The sequence below is a fragment of the Gymnoscopelus braueri genome (genome assembly GCF_963280865.1).
Source record: "Gymnoscopelus braueri genome assembly, chromosome: 10".
Classification (NCBI taxonomy): domain Eukaryota; kingdom Metazoa; phylum Chordata; class Actinopteri; order Myctophiformes; family Myctophidae; genus Gymnoscopelus; species Gymnoscopelus braueri.
In genome coordinates this window covers 41,157,339-41,175,988 of record NC_137611.1, presented here as the reverse complement: position 1 = coordinate 41,175,988, position 18,650 = coordinate 41,157,339, and the positions used below count along the sequence as shown (strand labels likewise).

The window sequence follows — 18,650 nt, the reverse complement described above, 5'->3', positions numbered from 1 at the left end:
GAAAACTAACCAGAGGTCTCTCTCTCCTCTTTCATCTGTGCAGCTTTCAGCCTGGACACGGAGCAGCCCGACTATGATCTGGACTCGGACGACGAGGCCTTCATCACCAAGCTGAAGAAGAAGATGGAGATCAGCTGCCTGCAGTTTGAGGAGATGGTGGACCGGCTAGAGAAAGGCAGCGGGCAGCAGGTAAGGCTCCCATAGAGACGAGGAAAGCTCTCCAGAACCCTGCACAATATGAAAGGAGGTAGTGGTGTGCCCTCCGTCTGGAATTCTGATCCTTTTGTATTTCAAGGACCCCCAGTTTGATATGCATTAGTCCACAGATTACCCATTTGATATGATTCCGAACTATCAATCATTTAGCTGGACACCCCTTCAAAGACCCCCAGGGTCACCTCCCCCCCCCCCCCCCAACACACACACACACTTTAAGAATCAGTGCTGTATTACTATCTCTTACACTTTAACCCTTAAGATCTGATATGAGCTAAAATAGCATTCTTTTACACTTTGTCTATTGAAAAATAGCAGATAGATCTGCCATTTTTGAGAAATCGATTTTCTTTTTGCAAATCTTCGAATATATTTTTTTTTCAAGCAAATATTTTTAACTCAAATCTTTGCTTCTCGGACCCCCTGGAATAAAATATTTTGAGATGGGGGTCCGCGGCCAAATACATATCATTTTGGGGGTCCTTGACATGAAAAAGATTGAGCAATACTGATATAGAATCATACGTTTTTCAGAATACTGTTGGGATTTAGATGTAGAATCGGCTTCAGGTCTTAATGGGTTAAAACCGAAAGAAATATACAGGTGCTCTTGAAGAAAAAGGGTCCAATATATTCTCACGGAAGAACCCTGCACAAGTTACTGCAGAAGTGCTTCGTCTTATTGCATGGCATTATATGGGCTCAGTTTTTGATATTGAGGATGATTTTGCTCCCCCCCTCTCCCCCCCCCCCCCCCCCCAGCCGGTGAGTCTCCCAGAGGCCAAGCTGCTGCTCAAGGAGGATGACGAGCTCATCAAGGAGGTGTTCGATTACTGGAGCCGTAAGAGGAAAACCTGCAAGGGCTCCTCGCTCATCCCCCACTGGATGCAGGAAAAGCGGGACGGCTCCAGCACCAGCGACCCTTACGTGGCCTTTCGCCGACGCACGGAGAAGATGCAGACCAGGAAGGTACGAGTCCCACCGCGGGGAGTTCTGGGTCAGACGTTTTCAGTTCAATTACAAATGGTACTCCTCTCCCGAGGAGGCAATTCCTGAAGCAGGCATAGTGAAAAAGGACCGTACAGACGGGTCACATGGATGGCAGGGACATTGATGGTAGTATTATACAGTGTCTTAGGTTAGCAGTAAAAAAAAGGCGTAAGAGGGTCAGTCTGGACCGTCTGGGTACAAATGTATGACGTGATTTTGAACTATTCAAGAGTAGAACAAAACCTTTGGGACGGCATGGACAAATGTGATGGTTAGTGCTATATAAACTTTGAGGTTCTTAAACATTTACAGGCATTTTGCATGTTATTTAAGTTGCTGTGGAGAAGTCTGGAGTTAACAGTGTCGAGGCCTAGAGTAGTGATGTCTGTCAGCATGGTGTATAGAAAAGGAAAACTCAAATTGTTAAGTCTACTTCGATTGATCAAATGTTTTATTTACAAATGTTAAAATGCAATAAAATATAATTGCACAGATATTTTAAAAAGGATACACACACAATAAGTTTATTTCCATTGTGGTCCCCACTAAACGAGTGGTCTGTAAAGGAGAAAATGGGAATAATTTTGAACCTAGAAAATGTTTCGGAACTGTGTGAAACATATTTCCCCAATAGTGTGTTCCCAATGGTGGAAACTCCATCTGTACTACCGTCAACTTTATTCTAAAGAACATATGTGCCACCATGTGGTCAAGTAAAGAATTGGGACTGGGTACAAGTGATTACTATCAGTCTAGTGCATCCCAAACTTCACCAGCAACTTGCATTATTTCCCAGTCAGCTGGATTTTTTTGGAATAGCGGTGTTGCAAGCCTTAAGTATGGTGTCGGAAAACAAAACCCAAAATTCATTATTCTTAATGTAACCCCTTCTCCATTTCCATGTCTGGCAGTTGTATGGTTTCTCTTATCAACCTTCTTAGTTATTATCACCTTGTGTCATTGTGTGGAAAAGCTCCACATCGTCCATTATTCAGCTTCATGATTTGATTTATCATTCATTCCTAACTCCGATTCCAAATCCGCCATCAGAACCGCAAGAATGACGAGGTGTCGTATGAGAAGATGCTGAAGCTGCGACGGGACCTGAGCCGAGCCGTCACCATCCTGGAGATGATCAAGAGGAGAGAGAAGAGCAAGAGAGAGCTGCTCCACCTCACACTGGAGATCTTTGAGAAGAGGTAACCTCACACCTTAACCCATTTAGATCTGAGGCCGATACTAAAAACGCCTTCTAAATCCTGACCTAAGTTTTCTGAAAAACTTCAAATATTTATTCAAAATTTACAAAAAAATGTATGTTGCTATTGTACATAGCAACAGTAACCCCAAAAGGGTTTCCCGTCCTGAAAGGTATAGTTACAAATAGGGGTTCCTGCCCAAAATGGGTAGTCACCCATTCTGTTTTCCTGGAAAGAAGCTGCACGGTGACTATCTATAATAAAGCATCGCAATAGTTTGTTGTTGTTGTTGGGTTATACTTTTTGAAGAGAAAGTCATCAGTTTGAATAGGAGTGTGATGAAATCTTATTCACTCCCCCCAAAAAATGCTAATAAAATAACCATGTTCCCGTCATGACGTACATTTTGTTTTTGTTTTTTGTCCACCTAGAAACGTCATGTCGGACTTTGGTGGTGAGGTGCTTGCGGAGGTGCTGGCTCAGAGGGCTCTGGTTAAAACTCAGATCATCCCTCTGCTTCCACTCCCCAACCAGTACAGACACCCCGACCACATGGACCATAAGGACTACAAGATCAAGGTGAGACCCAGAGACAATCTGGCCAAAGAGAAGACGGTTAATTTAGTTCAGTGGTTCTCAAACCAAGCTCACATCACGTGTTGCATTGCAATAACGTGAGCTTGTAGATCGTCTATTTTCAAATACTGTCGCTGACCTATGAAATAAGGGTAAAGTGGTTAAACTGATCTTGATGCTATATAAACAAATTTTGTTGGGGACCCCCTGGTGGTCCCCGAACTCAATTTTGAGATCCACTGATTTAGTCATTTCATCAATGTGAGTGCTTAAGAAATTATGGATCGATTTTCTTATATGAAATGATGCAAAGCACAAGCTATGGTTAGATCAAATGTTAATGAATGTGGACTCTACCCCACCCCCTCAGCCCGAGAAGACAGAAGTCCCCCGGCAAAAAAGGAAGTACGAGAAGAAGCCGAAAGTATTGCCGCTGTCGTCGGGGGCCGCCCACCCCATCGTCTTCAACGCCAAGGACCTCAACCAGTATGACTTCCCCAGCTCTGACGACGAGCCCCTCTCACAGGTACACACACCCAAACAGACCTCTTTTTACCCCAGCTTAAAACGCAATGGTGCTTGCCGAAAAATGCTTCTAAGCGCCCATGTTGAAAATATTTCAGTTTTCAGCAAGCAGATAAATACCCCACACGTGAACGCACAGCGTGAGTGCAAAATGAACGTTCAGCGCCTCGTCATAATCCTGGGGTTTCCAAAAATGTGATGCTCCCATTGTAAACAATTCAAAACATACGCTGTGCTCAGGAAAATGCGTCTTGGTGGACATGGCCCCTTATACATGCTCTTAATACCTGCTGTACATGCACACACAAGGCCATTTTACACAGCCTGTTCAAGGCAGGAATGCTCATTCCTCCTCGTTGTTCCGTGTATAAGATACGGAGACTGAATGGGAAGTCATTTTTTTTGGCTCCGGAGGTAATCACAGAACCAAAACGATGCCTGTTTCTAATCTAAAAGTAACAGCCGGCATCACTTTCACGCACCTTTCGGCCTTGAACCTCTCCCTGATTCTTTTCAATATTTCTCCTCCACTGTATTTCTGCACAAACGTGTTGCTCTCACAGAGCCATTGAAAATTTCCAATTAAATATCTCCCCCTCTCTCACACAATGCACACTAGTGATGTGTGGGTCCGTCTTGTTTTGTTTGGGTCCATCTTGTTTTGTTTGTTTGAGAAAATGGGAGAGACACGAGTCTGTTCTGACCTTTTACAGTGGCAACAACAGATTTAAATAAATTACCCTAATTAATAGGCCTTGTCTAAATAAATTACATATTTTTTCAGTCAGTATTTTAAATGTGTAGGCTAGCGTTTTTTCCCTTCGTTTTTCTCTCTCCCCCTCTCACATACAGTACAAACGCAAGATAACAGCTGTTATACATTTATAAGAGAAAGGGAGATGGTTGTCCAAAAGATCTTTCTAAAGTCACAAAACTCTTGTGACTTTATTTCACACGGAAAATGCGTCAGTGCTGACTGGCATTTTGTGAAATGTGTTGGCTAGTAGATGTTCTTCTGTCACACCTCTGAACCTGGAACGCAAGCAGTCTATGTGAAAGGAAACACGGGGGCGGCTTTGTTTTTTTCTTACACAGAACCAAATAAAGCTGCCACTCTTAACACCATTATTTTGGGATTTCTGATTAAAAGTGGCTACTGAAGGGGTGGAAAGTAAAAGCGATTCATAGATGCATCCCGATGGGGACATGGACGATTATGAATCTATTCACAAATGTCAAAAAATAGATAAAGACGCTGCTTAATGTTTTTGTTTGTAGTTTGTTTTTATCATATTGCTAATTGCACAGATCAGCAGCTTCCATAAAAGTGAATGGAATTAATCTGTTTTCATTCTGGATCATTAGAAAGCACTTTTTTTATTAGTCACACAGTGAAGGGGAAACAAATCATGTATTGGAATCGAGATGCATCTGTAAAAGATTTATCATGGAATCGTAGCCCTCTGAATCGGAATCGAATTGTCAGGTGCCGAGAGATTTCCGCCCCTTGTAGCACACGTGCAAACTCACACCGGACATTTTCTTAAATTGTCACTGTAACATGCCGCACAAGCTTCTGAATATGCACATTTGATAAAGTGTGTGAATACCAACCCAGGTTCACCCACAATCACCGGCAGTTTCCACAGTATTATTATAATGATTATGACATGATGGCATATAATGATAACCACCCTCAATCCCCTCATAAACACGTAGGATTATGGCCGACTAAAAGAAAAAAGCCCTTCAGGCGTTTGGCCCCTTCCTATATGAAAGCCCCCCTTACCCCTGACACTGCTGGGGGCTCCTCCGAACTGTACCCATCATCTTTGAGTGTAATTTATATTGAGCATGTATACATGTAGGCAGCAATGTAGTTTTGTCTGAAAAGCAGAAGGCGTTGGATTTTTTTTTAATTAATGCAGAAGGTTATTTAATAAAGTTCTTACAAACATTTGTTTTGAATGAATGACTTGGACAGAGCTGCTCCTTTTTATAATGTTGTAAGTTACACCCTCATCTCCCACTATGCAAACTGTCCCGCTGCTGGTTTGTCATTCCCATGAGTGAACACAGACTGAAGCAGTATGACGAGACAACCGAATGGGAATTATTTCTCTTCTCACTAAAAAGTCTTCATAGTCCAACAAACGTCCCGACGGAACATCGCGTGTGATTGGTCTGACACTCGATTAGCTTGTGATATCGATTCCAGAATCGGCACCTCTGGTTTTCAGTCGGGTTCTTGGTAAAGCCAGTAATGGATGGTCAGCTGACCTTCAGAGTTCTGACTGGGTTATGGCGGTGTAGAAGTTCAACCAGATACAGGTGGGGGGGGGCAGCCCACTGAGGGTTTTAAAAACGAATACGTCTAAAATCGTTCCGTATTTGACAGGGAGCCAATGGAGTGTGGCCAAAACTGGTGAGATGTGATTGCATTTTGTGGCGCCTGTGCGGAGGCGAGCAGCAGAGTTCTGGGCTAGCTGCAGGCGCCTAAGCAAAGCAATGACTGATTTCTAATTGCTTAACTTAAGGGAGATGGGCTTTTACCTTGGCAATTAATCGTAGTTGGAAGAAGCTGGTTTTAATTACGGAGCTGCCCTGTTTATCACATTTTTAAAGGAGCTATTGAGGGTTACACCAACATTTTTGACACTCACTATATTATATGTAGGATAGGATTGCTTTCAATCAATCTTCCTTGTTGTTCACAACCTGCCTGTTGACCTCTTGACTGACCTCTGTGTTTGCAGCTGCACTCTGGCTCTTCAGAAGCAGAGGAGGAAAACGACCCAGATGGAAACTTCGCCTTCCGCAGGAAGGCAGGCTGCCAATACTATGCTGTAAGAACCCTTAATCTCAACATTCGCACCGTAGCGGCTTAAAGTGGAATACATGTTGTTCATGCAACAAGGCTGCACTGTAAACATTTCAGCCAGACCCTGTATGGTCACCGCAAACCATACAAGTGCTAGAAATGCCTGTAATTTGCAGGGAAATTATAGCCTATTTAAGAAAAAACAAAACAAACCTAAGAATCATTTGGATCAGTTAGGCTTGTATTGTCCTAATTTGAGATTCCCCGTCACAAATTGTAGAATCGAGTGCTATTATGCAGAGCACTATAAAAGAACAAAATCATGTTTTGTTTTTTGCATTGTAAACTTCCTGAAAACACAATGTTAGAGTTTCCATCCTCCCATCAGCACCCATTGTATCTTGCCATATGAAAAACTAAATGGCGAACGGTAAAATACATCCATGGTGAATATTGTCAATAAGCATTGGCGCGGTGGGAGGCACGGTGGTGCAGTCGGTAGCGCTGTCGCCTCACAGCTAGAAGGTCCTGGGTTCGATTCCCGCCGGGGACGCTGTGGGCGCTGGGGGCGTGTCTTCTCCTCCGCGTCATCAGCGCCCATACCCTAGGTGGGGTTGGTGAAAGGGCCTACTCTGTGTGGAGTTTGCATGTTCTCCCCGTGTCTCCTAGGGTAGTTAATACCCTCACAAAAACATGTAGTAATCCTGGTCACTATACCGCCTCCCCCATGACAGCCGGGGCGCCTGATGGAGTGGAAGGGAACTGGTTGGAATAACGTGTTCCTTCCACGCGCTACGTCCAACCAGGGAAACTCCCCCCTGTCAGGTGACAAGAAGGTCAGTTGGCTCTCATGCCTGAAGGAAGCATGAGCTCGGCCCTGGCCTCCCTACTGTGGGGGACTGGTGTAATACAGGTGTAGGGCTGGTGTAGCGCCCAGGATCACTTAGGAAATTGGCACCGGGTGAAAAAAATGGGTTACAAAAATCGCGGGATAAAAAATTTAAAGGAAAAAAAGCATTGGCGCGGTGATGCTAATACATGCAGTCCTAGTTGTGTGTTTATCGAGTATTTTACCACAGGACTCGAGGCTTGGAGCTATCTATTTTAGAACCCCCATTTAATGTTTAACTCTTGTCTCTCTAATCCAGGCTCACCAGGAGTGTGTTCGTAACTGGAGGTGGTGTGGGCCCTGGGAGGGCGGTTTGGCTGATGCCCGCTATCGCTACAGCCTGACCACGCTAACGGTGCCACGGACCTGCCTGGGTATGGCACGACGACGCATCGGCAGGGGCGGCAGGTCTGATCCTTTTTAATCATCTAATTAAACCATTAAGACCTGGAACGCATCTGTAGATTTGAGTTAAAAAGCTATGAGCTTGTAGATCTGCTATTTTTGAAAGATCGAGAAAATGTGTGCAAATCTTTGTGTGCAAATCTATATATATATATATATATATATATATATATATATATATATATATATATATATATATATATATATATATATATATATATATATATATATATATATATATATATATATATATATATATATATATATATATATATATATATATATATATATATATATATATATATATATATATAGTGAACATTTTTAATTCAAATCTTTGCTTCTGGGGGTGCCTGGAACTAAATATTTTGAGATGGGGGTCCGCGGCCAAATACATATCATTTTGGGGTCCTTGACATTAAAAAGTTTGAAAACCACTGACATAGCAACATAAGTTTTTTCAAAAAACTGTTAGGATTTAAAAGACATTTGTAGAATCGGAACCTCAGGCCTTAATGGGTAAATAATAATAATTATTACACTATATATTTTTTGTCGTTTCAGTTTGCTTGTGAGGCATTTCACTTCTGTTGCTGTACAGTACAGTTGGATAAGTGTATGTTTGACTGTACTGGTGAGTTGTAATCTGGCAGGATGCTGACTCTATGCTACCGCCCCGCCCAACAGGATACTGCTGGACCGGGCTCACACGGACTACGACGACGTGTTTCGCGGACTGGATCCGGACCTGCTGCTCCAGCCGTCTCCTCCCTCCTCTTCTCCCACACCTTCGACGCCTCCTACCACAACTACTACTACTACTACTACAACAACGACAACGCCGCGCTCGCCAGCTGCCGACAAGCTCGCCAGTACCTCAGAAACGAATACCTCGGACAGAAGCTCCTTCTTCACTTCCTCCTCTTCCTCCTCTACGGACCTCAGTCAGATACTGTTGAATATAAAGGCGTGCCGCTGGAGGCACTTCAGGCCGCGGACGCTGCCGCTACACCGGCTCGACGACGCCCACCCGCTCTTCAGGAGGCTGAGCCGGGGCTTGAGACGCGCCGGCCTCTCTGCCTCTTCTCCCAGCGGGGTCGCCGCCCGGGGAAGGGCGGCCCCGCCCGCCCCAGTCGCTGGTGAGTTGGGACCAGACGGGCGAACAGGGTGCACTCCGTCACGCGCGTTTAAAACCGCCGCCGAATGGCGGTGGAGCAGTGTGCAGTTATGCTGTCGTTCAGGAACGTTGTGGTTCATTGTGGTTACCTTGGGCGCACATGCTACCATGTGCGTTTACGCGCACACCCCTCTCGATTCCTTTAGCCGTGTGCACGGGAGCACACACACACCATTGGCATTGAAGCCCCTAATCAAAGTTTTTGCTGGCTGGAGTTATTTAAAAGTTCTCTCTGAGCCCCCTTAAGAGCCAAGCTATTTGAGAGAGGTAGCTGGTGATTGTCCAAGAATGAAAAAAGATGTCGTCAGATCAATTCCTCTTTCCCCCGCATAGCCGTTTTCTTTTCTTTATTCTTTTTTTCCTCCTTTTTGTATTTCTATTGGTAATGCTGCTGCGATTGAGTGTCTTCGTTGTGAGTTTCTAAAGCAAGGTACATTTCTATTCTTTCTTTTGTCTGCACTGGTATTGTGAATGGGCGTATTGTTATAGCCACCTTACCAGCCAGCTGGTGTGTTTTTTATCCTCCATGAATTAAAGGTCAGAAATCACATTAATTCTATTCCATGTATTGTTGGTGTTTGGTAAACAACTAGGCACAGTGTATATAGTACATCCACAGATGTAAATGTTAGCTCAGTTTACCCACATGGTCATTGTGAAGATGGCCTCAATGGGGCTGCACTCCAGGAGAGCCGGGAATGAACTGACACTGAACCCACACATCACGTATGCCTTTCACACTTTGAGTTGGACATGTGTTACAATGCTGCAATTCACTTAAAGCTCAAACATCAAAAGGTAGAAGGGGAACAGCCAATGTTATGTGGGCAGACAGTTTGCCCTGGCTCATCTCATTACGCACCACTTGAGTGTTGACTGCATTGCAGACCAGAGCGTATAGAATGAGATAATCTTTGCACCAACATACGCCTACATTTAGCTAAAGAAATCATTGCCCAATCATTGTTCGTTTTTTGTATTTAGACTTCTAGTTTGTCATATGATGGATTTAAAACTTGGCAAGTTACCTGGAGCTTTTGAAAGGCTTTGTGCCAGGTATGTGATGGGTGAGGGGGATGTTCAGCCTGGAGATTTTGGAGCCCATGTTCAAGGCAGTACAAAAACCTTGTTTAACCTGAGTGCAGTTCAGACAGAAGAACAACTTCAGGTTTCAGGATTTGCTTGGCATGTTTATTAACCACTTAAGCCCTGTATACTTAATTGATATGGGTCCCCCATCGATCTATTCTTTTTTCCCATCCATCCATCTTCAACCGCTTATCCGGAATCGGGTCGCGGGGGCAACAGTTCCAGCAGAGAGCTTCTGCTGGAACTGTCCTTTTTCCCTCTATACCTAATCTCTTCGCCTACAATAGCAGATCTACAAGCTCACAATGTATGTCGCAACGCATTGTGAGCTTGTAGATGTCCTATTTTTTTTGCCAAATGTTCACCCAGGTTTGGAAAGCTAGGGTTCATGTGGTTTCAAATAAAAACAAGAATCTGTAGCTGAATCAAGATTCACGAACACTCTTAGATTCTGGAAGTTTATCCTGAAAGCTTGACAGTAAAGCACCATCTGTAAAAAGTTTTGGTTGCTGAGATAATGCCATCAGCATTTATTAATGTGACTGGGTATTGCATGTGGTATGAAACCATTGCTGAGATTAATTGATTCAAACTACTTTTAAACATGTTCGTGCTTTATTTAGAGGAGGAGTTACTGGGCACAAGTAGAATAAAAAACGAGCACACTCCGTCTATATAAATGCAATTTTCTGGGTGCACGGCTCACAAAGACTCACAATAAGAAAATAATAGCCAGCACTCCGACGTCCTTCTGGTACTTCTAATTCTTTAAGGCATGGGCAGCATACACGGGCGCGTTTCGGAGTCAAGCCTTCCTCACAGAGTAAAAGTACCAGAAGGACTTCGTGGTTCTGGCTGTTATTTTCTTATTGTGAGGAACTGGGTACAACCGGAAAGGGAGAGAAATGTTTATATATTTTTACACTACATTGACTTGTGCTAGCATTGTTGCTAGCATGAAGCCGATGCCATTTCATTCTGTATCTGTGATGTGACGGTCTTGAGTATTCAGGTTGAAGAATAGTTTTATTCTCAACTTCAATGTTAAACGAAGTGTGTGTATTAGAGATGGGGGACTGTGTACAATGAAAAGAAAAGGCTCTCCGATTAGGACAGAACCTCTTATAAATAATATAAAAAATTAAAATATGATATAATCGAAACTCTTCAAGCTAATGCTGTTTTTCAAAATGACCGTCAGCAGTTCTGAGTGGATTTAACCCATTAATTGGTTCTGCAAGTGCTCCCAGAGCTGCGACATTAATGTTAATTGTATCCTTCCAACCTACCATATCAAATGCTGCTTGCCGCAACAAAATCTGTAATAACATTAAAACAACTGGCACATTAAAGGCAAAAGGTGGCTTTGTATCCTTCATATAACCCGTTGTAATGTTGACTTGGCTTTTAAAATAAATGAAAGGCTTACCCTTCTAGTGTGAATGCTTTGCTCTGACACCATAGCTGATAAAGAGAGAACTATGAAACAAGGCAGTGGAAAACATTTCCAGAAGAAAAAACGGATGACTTGTTATTTGGATGCTGCGGTCTGTAGTTTTGTATCAATATGTCCTGGTACAGATATCTGCAAACACTCCCAAGTGTAGGCATGTTTCCAAAAACGCCCATTCGCGTGTGTGAAGGAGAAGACCAAATAAAAAATGGCTTAGTTCAGCTGCATCAATCAGAAAATGTGATGTTTTTCCCATTATTACTTGAAACAATGGTTCTTGATGTGGGGTCCAGGGACCCCCAGGGGTCCTTGAGGGGGGTTCCACGGGGTCATCAAAATCAGTTCAACTACTTTAACCCATTTAGGGCGGGAACCCTTATTTGTAACTATACCTTTCAGGACGGGAACCCCTTTTGGGGTTGTTGCTATGTACAGTATATTGCAACATAATTTTGTTGTTTTTGTAGTTTTTCAGAAAACTTAGTTCAGGATTTAGGATTTAGGATTTTTGTTAAAAGGTTAAAGCACTATATTGTGATTGCAATTATTACTATAGAGTGTTTAACTCTTTCACTCCCAGACTTATTTCTGGCTGTGTGCACCCACTGTTCATTTTGTTATTGAAGTAGTCACAGAATATTTATCTCCAGTATGATCAATTCCATGTTCTGGTGGGTTGCCAAATTTCAGCCAATCAGGAGAGCGTACCCATTTATCAGGTTCCATTTAAGTGTTCCAGTTCCAATTTTGTCTGCTCATTTGTCATCACTTCCAAATGTACTTGTTTATCCTGCATCTTGTGCGAGTTCCCTCTTCTGATTGGATCAAATTGGTATGCCGACCTGAAAATCACTTACCCTGCCTTTAAACCTAGATCCATGGGCTATTTTCTAAAATAAATCTTAAAGTTTAGAAAAATAGATTAAGAAATATATACATATTTTAACCACACAAATATTGTAGGATCACTGGTACAAAATACTTTCTGATGGGGGTCTGCAGTCAAATCCATATACATTCGCGGGTCCTTGAAATGATGATGTTTGGGAATCACTGACTTAAAACATCAGTTTATCTCATCTTCTCATATGTATATCGTCGCAGATCTTCAAGCTAAAAACGCGTCGCTCCGCTTTTGAGCTTCTGGCGGAAAAACACAAAAAAAAAACGACAAAACTGCCCGACATCAACGATATGTGTTCATGATCGCTTCCTGACTTAAATGAATATCTGAGTTGATCATTAAAGAGCCGTTAAATGTGTGTGTCCCAGTTGTCACAGCAGAACAATACCAGCAGCATCAGGATCAGCTGGCCCAGATGCAGAGACAACAGCTGGAACAGATTCAGCAGCAACACACAGCCAGCAGCAACACTGCCAACAGCACACAGGTCAGTCGCAAGGCACGCACACACACACCTATTACTAGTTTTTATACTAGTTTTTTATTTTTCTGATGTGTTTGAGAGCAATGCACCAAATCTCATGTCATCCTTTTCATACCCTCCGCCTGTCTCTCAACCTTCTCTGAAGCATCTCTCTAGTCTGACCTTTTACCTTCCCCCTCATCTTTATTTTCTTTGGTCTAAACTAGTGTTGCGAGTCGTTTTCCCGCCATACAGGAGTTATACAGGAGCATTAAGACCTGTGTCACTTTTTCATTTGAGATAAAAAAAAAGCATTATTTTACACTTTGGCTATTCAAAAATAGCAGATCTACAAGCCCATAGTGCGTCATGAAAATGTGTGCAAATCTTTGAATATATATATATTGTTTAAAGCGAACATTTTTAACTATTCTTTGCTTCTGGGGGTCCCTGGAACAACATATTTTGAGATGGGGGTCGGCGGCCAAATACATATCATTTTGGGGGTCCTTGACATGAAAAAGTTTGAGAACCACTGATATAGAAACATATGTTTTTTCAGAAAACTGTTAGGATTTAGAAGACATTTTGTAGAATCGTCTTCAGGTCTTAATGGGTTACGGTCTCTGTCCCTCTCGTGCTTCAGGGTCGGGTGACAAACACATTGGACCAGGCCAGCGCCCAGTTCGCCGCGTCGGCCCTGGTGTCGACTGATCAACTGCTGGCCCTCAAGACCAAGGAGGATCTGGGCCTGGGAGGATGCGTCAACGGTATCCTGTCGCCCTCAGGTACCACAGCACAGCTAGTGCTTGTCTGCTAGTACAGACAAGAAAACCTGTTATTAGGAGGCAGGGTTGCCAGATCTGCTTATTATAATTTCCCCGCAAGACTTTATTTGAAAATAGCCGATCTACAAGCTCACAACGCGTCGCATCGCGACGCGTTGCGAGCTTGTAGATCTGCTATTTTCAAATTGCTGATGTACTTGTTAAAGTACTCATGTGGCCCATAGTCGCTTATTTTGGGCTGGTTTTCCTAGACCTGGTTGCTTGTTTCTCTCACAGAATCTGGCAACACTGTTGGGAGGGAAGAAATAGTAACGTTTTCTTTTATTCTGCTAAGGGCAGCTTGGACTCGCATGTCAGTCTCTAAACACTTCGCTCAGTCAGTCTCTAAACACTTCGCTCAGTCAGTCTCTAAACACTTGGCTCAACTAGAGACCGAGGACAGTCTCAGCTTGCATTGTTAAATTGGTTGGAAACAATTTGAGTTGGAAAAAGAATCTGCATCGCAAAACCAATCCAAAGTTTTTAGAGTGCACATTCATATTGTCTCAGTGATATGATTGGTTTTGAAAGCAGTAGGCATAGCTTCCTTTTTTAGCCGCTGATCTTCCTGCCATTCTAGCAACTACCTTGCATTTAGAAGTCCCCAGGGGCCCAACAGTTGAAAACATTTCATCACTATCCGAGTGGATCAGATTTGGAGATTAGGTAGTCCAAAACCGAAAAAACGCATTGGGATCACTTTGATATCCGATCTGTGATCATAGAATTATCTCGGCAAACATTGTCAATAAAGTTTGATTAATGAAATTAACACCCACAATCCAAATCTGATCCACTCGGATAGTGATAAAGTTTTGAACTCTTGGGGCCCAGACGATCAGTAGATGGAGATCTCCAATCGTCTGGCAAGCGCAATACTAAGATCAGCTATGACGTGAGAGCGCTGTATGCCCCAAATCCCAACGCCTGTGTTACTCTGTCAAGACGTTACTGTCCCATGCCTCCTCATTTCTAATGTCTTAACCCTGCCAAAACAATTCACCCTGCCATCCATCCATCTCTCAACCAGGTGTCTACAAGGGCTTGCACCTCCCAAGCACAGCGTCCCCATGTCCCAACACCACCCCAGGGTTCCTCCACCCCACCGCCACCAGTAACAACAAAAACGGCACCACCACGCACCCCAACTCCCACAACACCAACCCCACTCAGGTCCTACTGGGAAACCCCACCACCAACAGCAGCAGCCTGCGTCTGGGCATGCCCGCCGCCAAGCGCGTGCACGCCCCGCGCACGCTGAGCGCTGCCGTCTCCTCCTCGGCCCTGAAGCTGGCGGCCGCCGCCGCTGCTGCTGCTGCTGCCACGGCGAGCGCCGCCACGGTGACCGCCAACTGCCAGAAGCCGAAGATGGCCTCCACGGCCTCTGCTCCGCCCCTGGATATGGTGCCCAGGTGAGTTTTGTGTGTGTGTGAGGGATTATCATTCGATGTGCATGGATCTAGGGCTGCAACTATCAAGTATTTTCTTAGTGATTATTCCGTTGATTACGTTTTTTGATCGGGAGTGTCAAAAAAGGTAATTGGTTTTGTCTTTGATTTTTTTTCAACGAATCGACGTGAACATTTTTGTTTTATAATCAAATAAACTATTTTATTAACCACTTGGACCTAGTTTATACTTGATCGTACAACAGTGTCTCACACAAAAATAGCAGATCTATAAGCTCACAGCTTATGAGCTTGTAGATCAGCTATTTTCGCTATTTAAAATGTTTTGAAGTAAAGGGAAATTTCAGTTCTGTCCTAAATCTATTATTAATTACAATCGATATACAATCAAATGAATTGATTTGTTTGATTAACAATTGCACCCCTACTTGTTCTTATTCTACAGTACTTTGCATGCTCACCAAAATTATTAAGTACACTGTAATCAACTAAAAATCTACAGCATTTGTATTGCCCTTAATGACTGCTCTGAAAACGAAAATACTGTCGACCTCACCAAGCGATTATAAAGCCAGGAGTAGAATTGTTGTAAGTTAATTGCTCGTTAAGTCCTGTCTCGAGGATAATTGATTTGTTTTTTCTCCTCGTTAATTGTCCCCAGGGAGAATCACGATCAAGACAAGCCAGCACTAAACAGTCTATCGGACAACACAGTGGCCATGGAAGTCACGTAGCACTATGTGTCCTTGCGTGTATGTTTGTATGTATGTGTGTGTGTGTGTGTGTGTGTGTGTGTGTGTGTGTTGGCACACTCGAAGCAGGGAGGAAAACATAACTTCCATTGTTTTTAGGTGCTATGCATCGTCTAGAGAGAAAAAAAATTAAGCCGTGAATGCAAGCAGCGGGCGGAATGCGCTACGGCACGCTGTTTCCATGGCAACTGTTCTTGGGACTTAATTGCAATGCTCGTCTCGTACATTGTTTTTGCTTTTTTGTTTGTTTCTCTTTTTTTTCATTTTCCTATTTGTTACTGTTAAATGAGAGAGATCATCTGTAAATTATGAATATGGCAATTATATGTACAGTACTGCATATTTGTAATACCCCCCTACTGTCCCTTCCCTTTCCCTGTTCTTGTAAATAACATTACTTGAATACAGAATTGTTCATTTGTGATGTTTTGCACTCGGGATATATGAAAAAAAAAAAAAAAGACGACAAAAGAAAATGAATTAAAAAGACAAATCGACAAACTGCAACTGGTGCAAGTGTGAGAGTTGTAACCACAAAACAAACAAACTAATGTATGTCATCAACGTGCATGGTGCAGAAACCTGCTGTTGGGTCTATTTATTGTACAACACCCCCACACACCCTCCAAACCCCCCTGTTTAATTCTTCTTTACATCATATTTTTGTTGTACACTGTACACCCATTGATTCCTGTGGTGTGGTCCTGTAGTCTGTTTTCCAGATATGAACTTTGTCTTTCAGTTTTTTTTTTTTTTTTGCCATGACCACCCGCGGAGGTTGAAGTTTCAAAAGCAAGTTGTGTGAACGCTGCTCGTTTGTGGTCGTTCCTTATCGGTGTGTGTGTGTGTGTGTGTGTGTGTGTGTGTTGAATCAGTGGTGACATGCGTTTATACTTATCGCGGTGTGTGTGTGGAATAAGTGGTGACATGCGATCATACTGAGTGGGAAGGAAGTAAGTGTTCTTCAGGTTTTGTGGTGTAAGCATCAGTTTGTCAGTGGGTTCATCACTTCCCATCATATTTTACCATTCATAATTTATTCCAGAGACGAGTAACAAAGAAATGGAGATGCATTTATTTTTTTTCCCCTGTCATTGCTCCTTCTACGTTATCTTAAGCACTATATATTTTTTTATTTTATTTGTTGGTTAATGCTGCTTTTATGATTATTTTTTCTGACCACCATTGGACCTAATATTATTTATTGTTATTCTGAAAAGATAATCACCTCATCCCGTTGATTTTGTGAGTCTTCCCTTCTTACCGTATGTTCCTCTTCATTCTTTTGTTACTTGTTGATCTAAAATGCGGGAAAAGAAAGGCCATTAAGGAAGGAAAATTCAGTGTCTTTTGTGACATGAGTCATCATTCCAGTTTATAAAGTAGTACAAGAAGGACAATGAATAAGATGTGGAGGGGAGGGAAAACCATGAGCTAAAGATGTTTTTGTTTTTGTTTTGTTCTTATCCTCGTTGCTTCTAGAAGTCTCCAGAAGGCTGTGAGGTCATGAACCACAAGTTATCAGGTGCCTTCTTTGGAAAATAAGAAATATATAAGTATATATTTATACACAAATGAGCTCTCTTCTGTGAAGAGGTGGGTATTGAACAAGGCTACTTGTACTTTCTCTTTGTCTGTACCACAATCTGAATGCCCGTTCCAATGGCCTACCTGATTCACCACTTAAGACTAATTCATGCTCCGTAGTCGTGGCGCGTTGTTGGCGTGTGGATGGTTATTTTTGCCAAGCGACACCCTTGTTGATGGAGTATAAATTAAGCTTAAGTTATCTTTATTTTATATTTCATTTTGTAGAATCCCCCTCCCCCCACACACGTATACACAAATCATGGAGAATTCTCACTAAACGAATAAAAATCCAGGGCATTATTTGTTTTTGACTAGCATGTCTGGTTTTTCTTTGGTGTATGTTCTTGTCCTGTACATCCATGTTTACCTTCCATGAAGGATGAGTATGATTGCATGGCGTCTTTGGCACTTCTCTCAGTGATTTTGTCCAAGGATGTACTCCTTTTTCAGAGGATGAAAGTGTTGCTGTGGCTCCAGTCTGCACTGGACTCTGAAGTGATGCTGAATAATACCTAAACAAAACATTGCTTCTAGTTACTCTGTCAATAACTTACAGTATTTACAGAGGATTCAACTATTTGCTGTGTTCAAACCAAAATAACCCAAGGACTTAAGTTTTTCTGTTTGTAAATATACCATCATACAGTGTGTTTATAATTTTGGCTATTCATGGCGGGGGTTAAGTTTCATGTCAGCGATAAATTATACTCATGGAACCCAAATTCTGGACAATCAATACATGAGGAGCGAGGGAAGATAACGGCATTTATTAATGTGTACTGCCTAACAAGTAGTTCAGTAATAGACTATGAAAATAAATTGCATGAAAGAAATTGACAGCTGCTTTACGATGACCTTAAATCTCAACCACAACGGAACAACCAGCAGCTAGAATGCTGCAGACATGTACTACAGGAAATCCATGAAGTTCAACTTTCCTGGCAAAACGGAATGTATCTGAGCCATTAAAAACGAGGTATGTTTCATTTAGTTTTACATGTAAACGAGAATTAAGATGCTCAAAGGTCTTTGTACCCCAAATCACCATTTAGAGTCAATTTGCAATGAGAGGCAGGTAGATTGCTGCATTGAAACATGAAGTCGACTCATTGCTTTCAGCATCGAACTGTTAATCTCAGAAAATACCTTTTTGCTTGCCTAGAGGGGGCAATGATGGCTTGAATTTGTTTAGCGCTTTTCATGAACCCAAGGAGGCTTTACATCACAAACAATGAACAAACAAAACAACTATTTGCCATAAGCCTGAGAGAATAGGTGTCTTTTCAAGGCAGCCGGTTAGGAATAGTTGAGAGGTAAACAAATTAGGGTGGGAGGGGGATATGGGACAACATTTAAATGTAAATT

The 18,650-nt window shown here is 42.5% G+C and overlaps 1 protein-coding gene across 2 annotated transcripts in view; it reads left to right on the top strand.

Moving 5' to 3' along the window:
- epc1b (enhancer of polycomb homolog 1 b) overlaps positions 1-17,589 on the top strand; it is a 48,988-nt gene extending 31,399 nt beyond the window's left edge. For both annotated transcript variants that reach the window (XM_080439231.1, XM_080439230.1), the window contains 12 exons: positions 44-189; positions 979-1,185; positions 2,257-2,405; positions 2,837-2,984; positions 3,352-3,507; positions 6,263-6,352; positions 7,476-7,624; positions 8,309-8,760; positions 12,613-12,731; positions 13,354-13,495; positions 14,565-14,946; positions 15,605-17,589. In XM_080439231.1, the coding sequence (XP_080295357.1) occupies positions 44-189; positions 979-1,185; positions 2,257-2,405; positions 2,837-2,984; positions 3,352-3,507; positions 6,263-6,352; positions 7,476-7,624; positions 8,309-8,760; positions 12,613-12,731; positions 13,354-13,495; positions 14,565-14,946; positions 15,605-15,677 (2,213 nt within the window). In that variant the 3' untranslated portion in view covers positions 15,678-17,589. The remainder of the gene's footprint in view (positions 1-43; positions 190-978; positions 1,186-2,256; positions 2,406-2,836; positions 2,985-3,351; positions 3,508-6,262; positions 6,353-7,475; positions 7,625-8,308; positions 8,761-12,612; positions 12,732-13,353; positions 13,496-14,564; positions 14,947-15,604) is intronic.
- Positions 17,590-18,650: the final 1,061 nt, after the last annotated feature.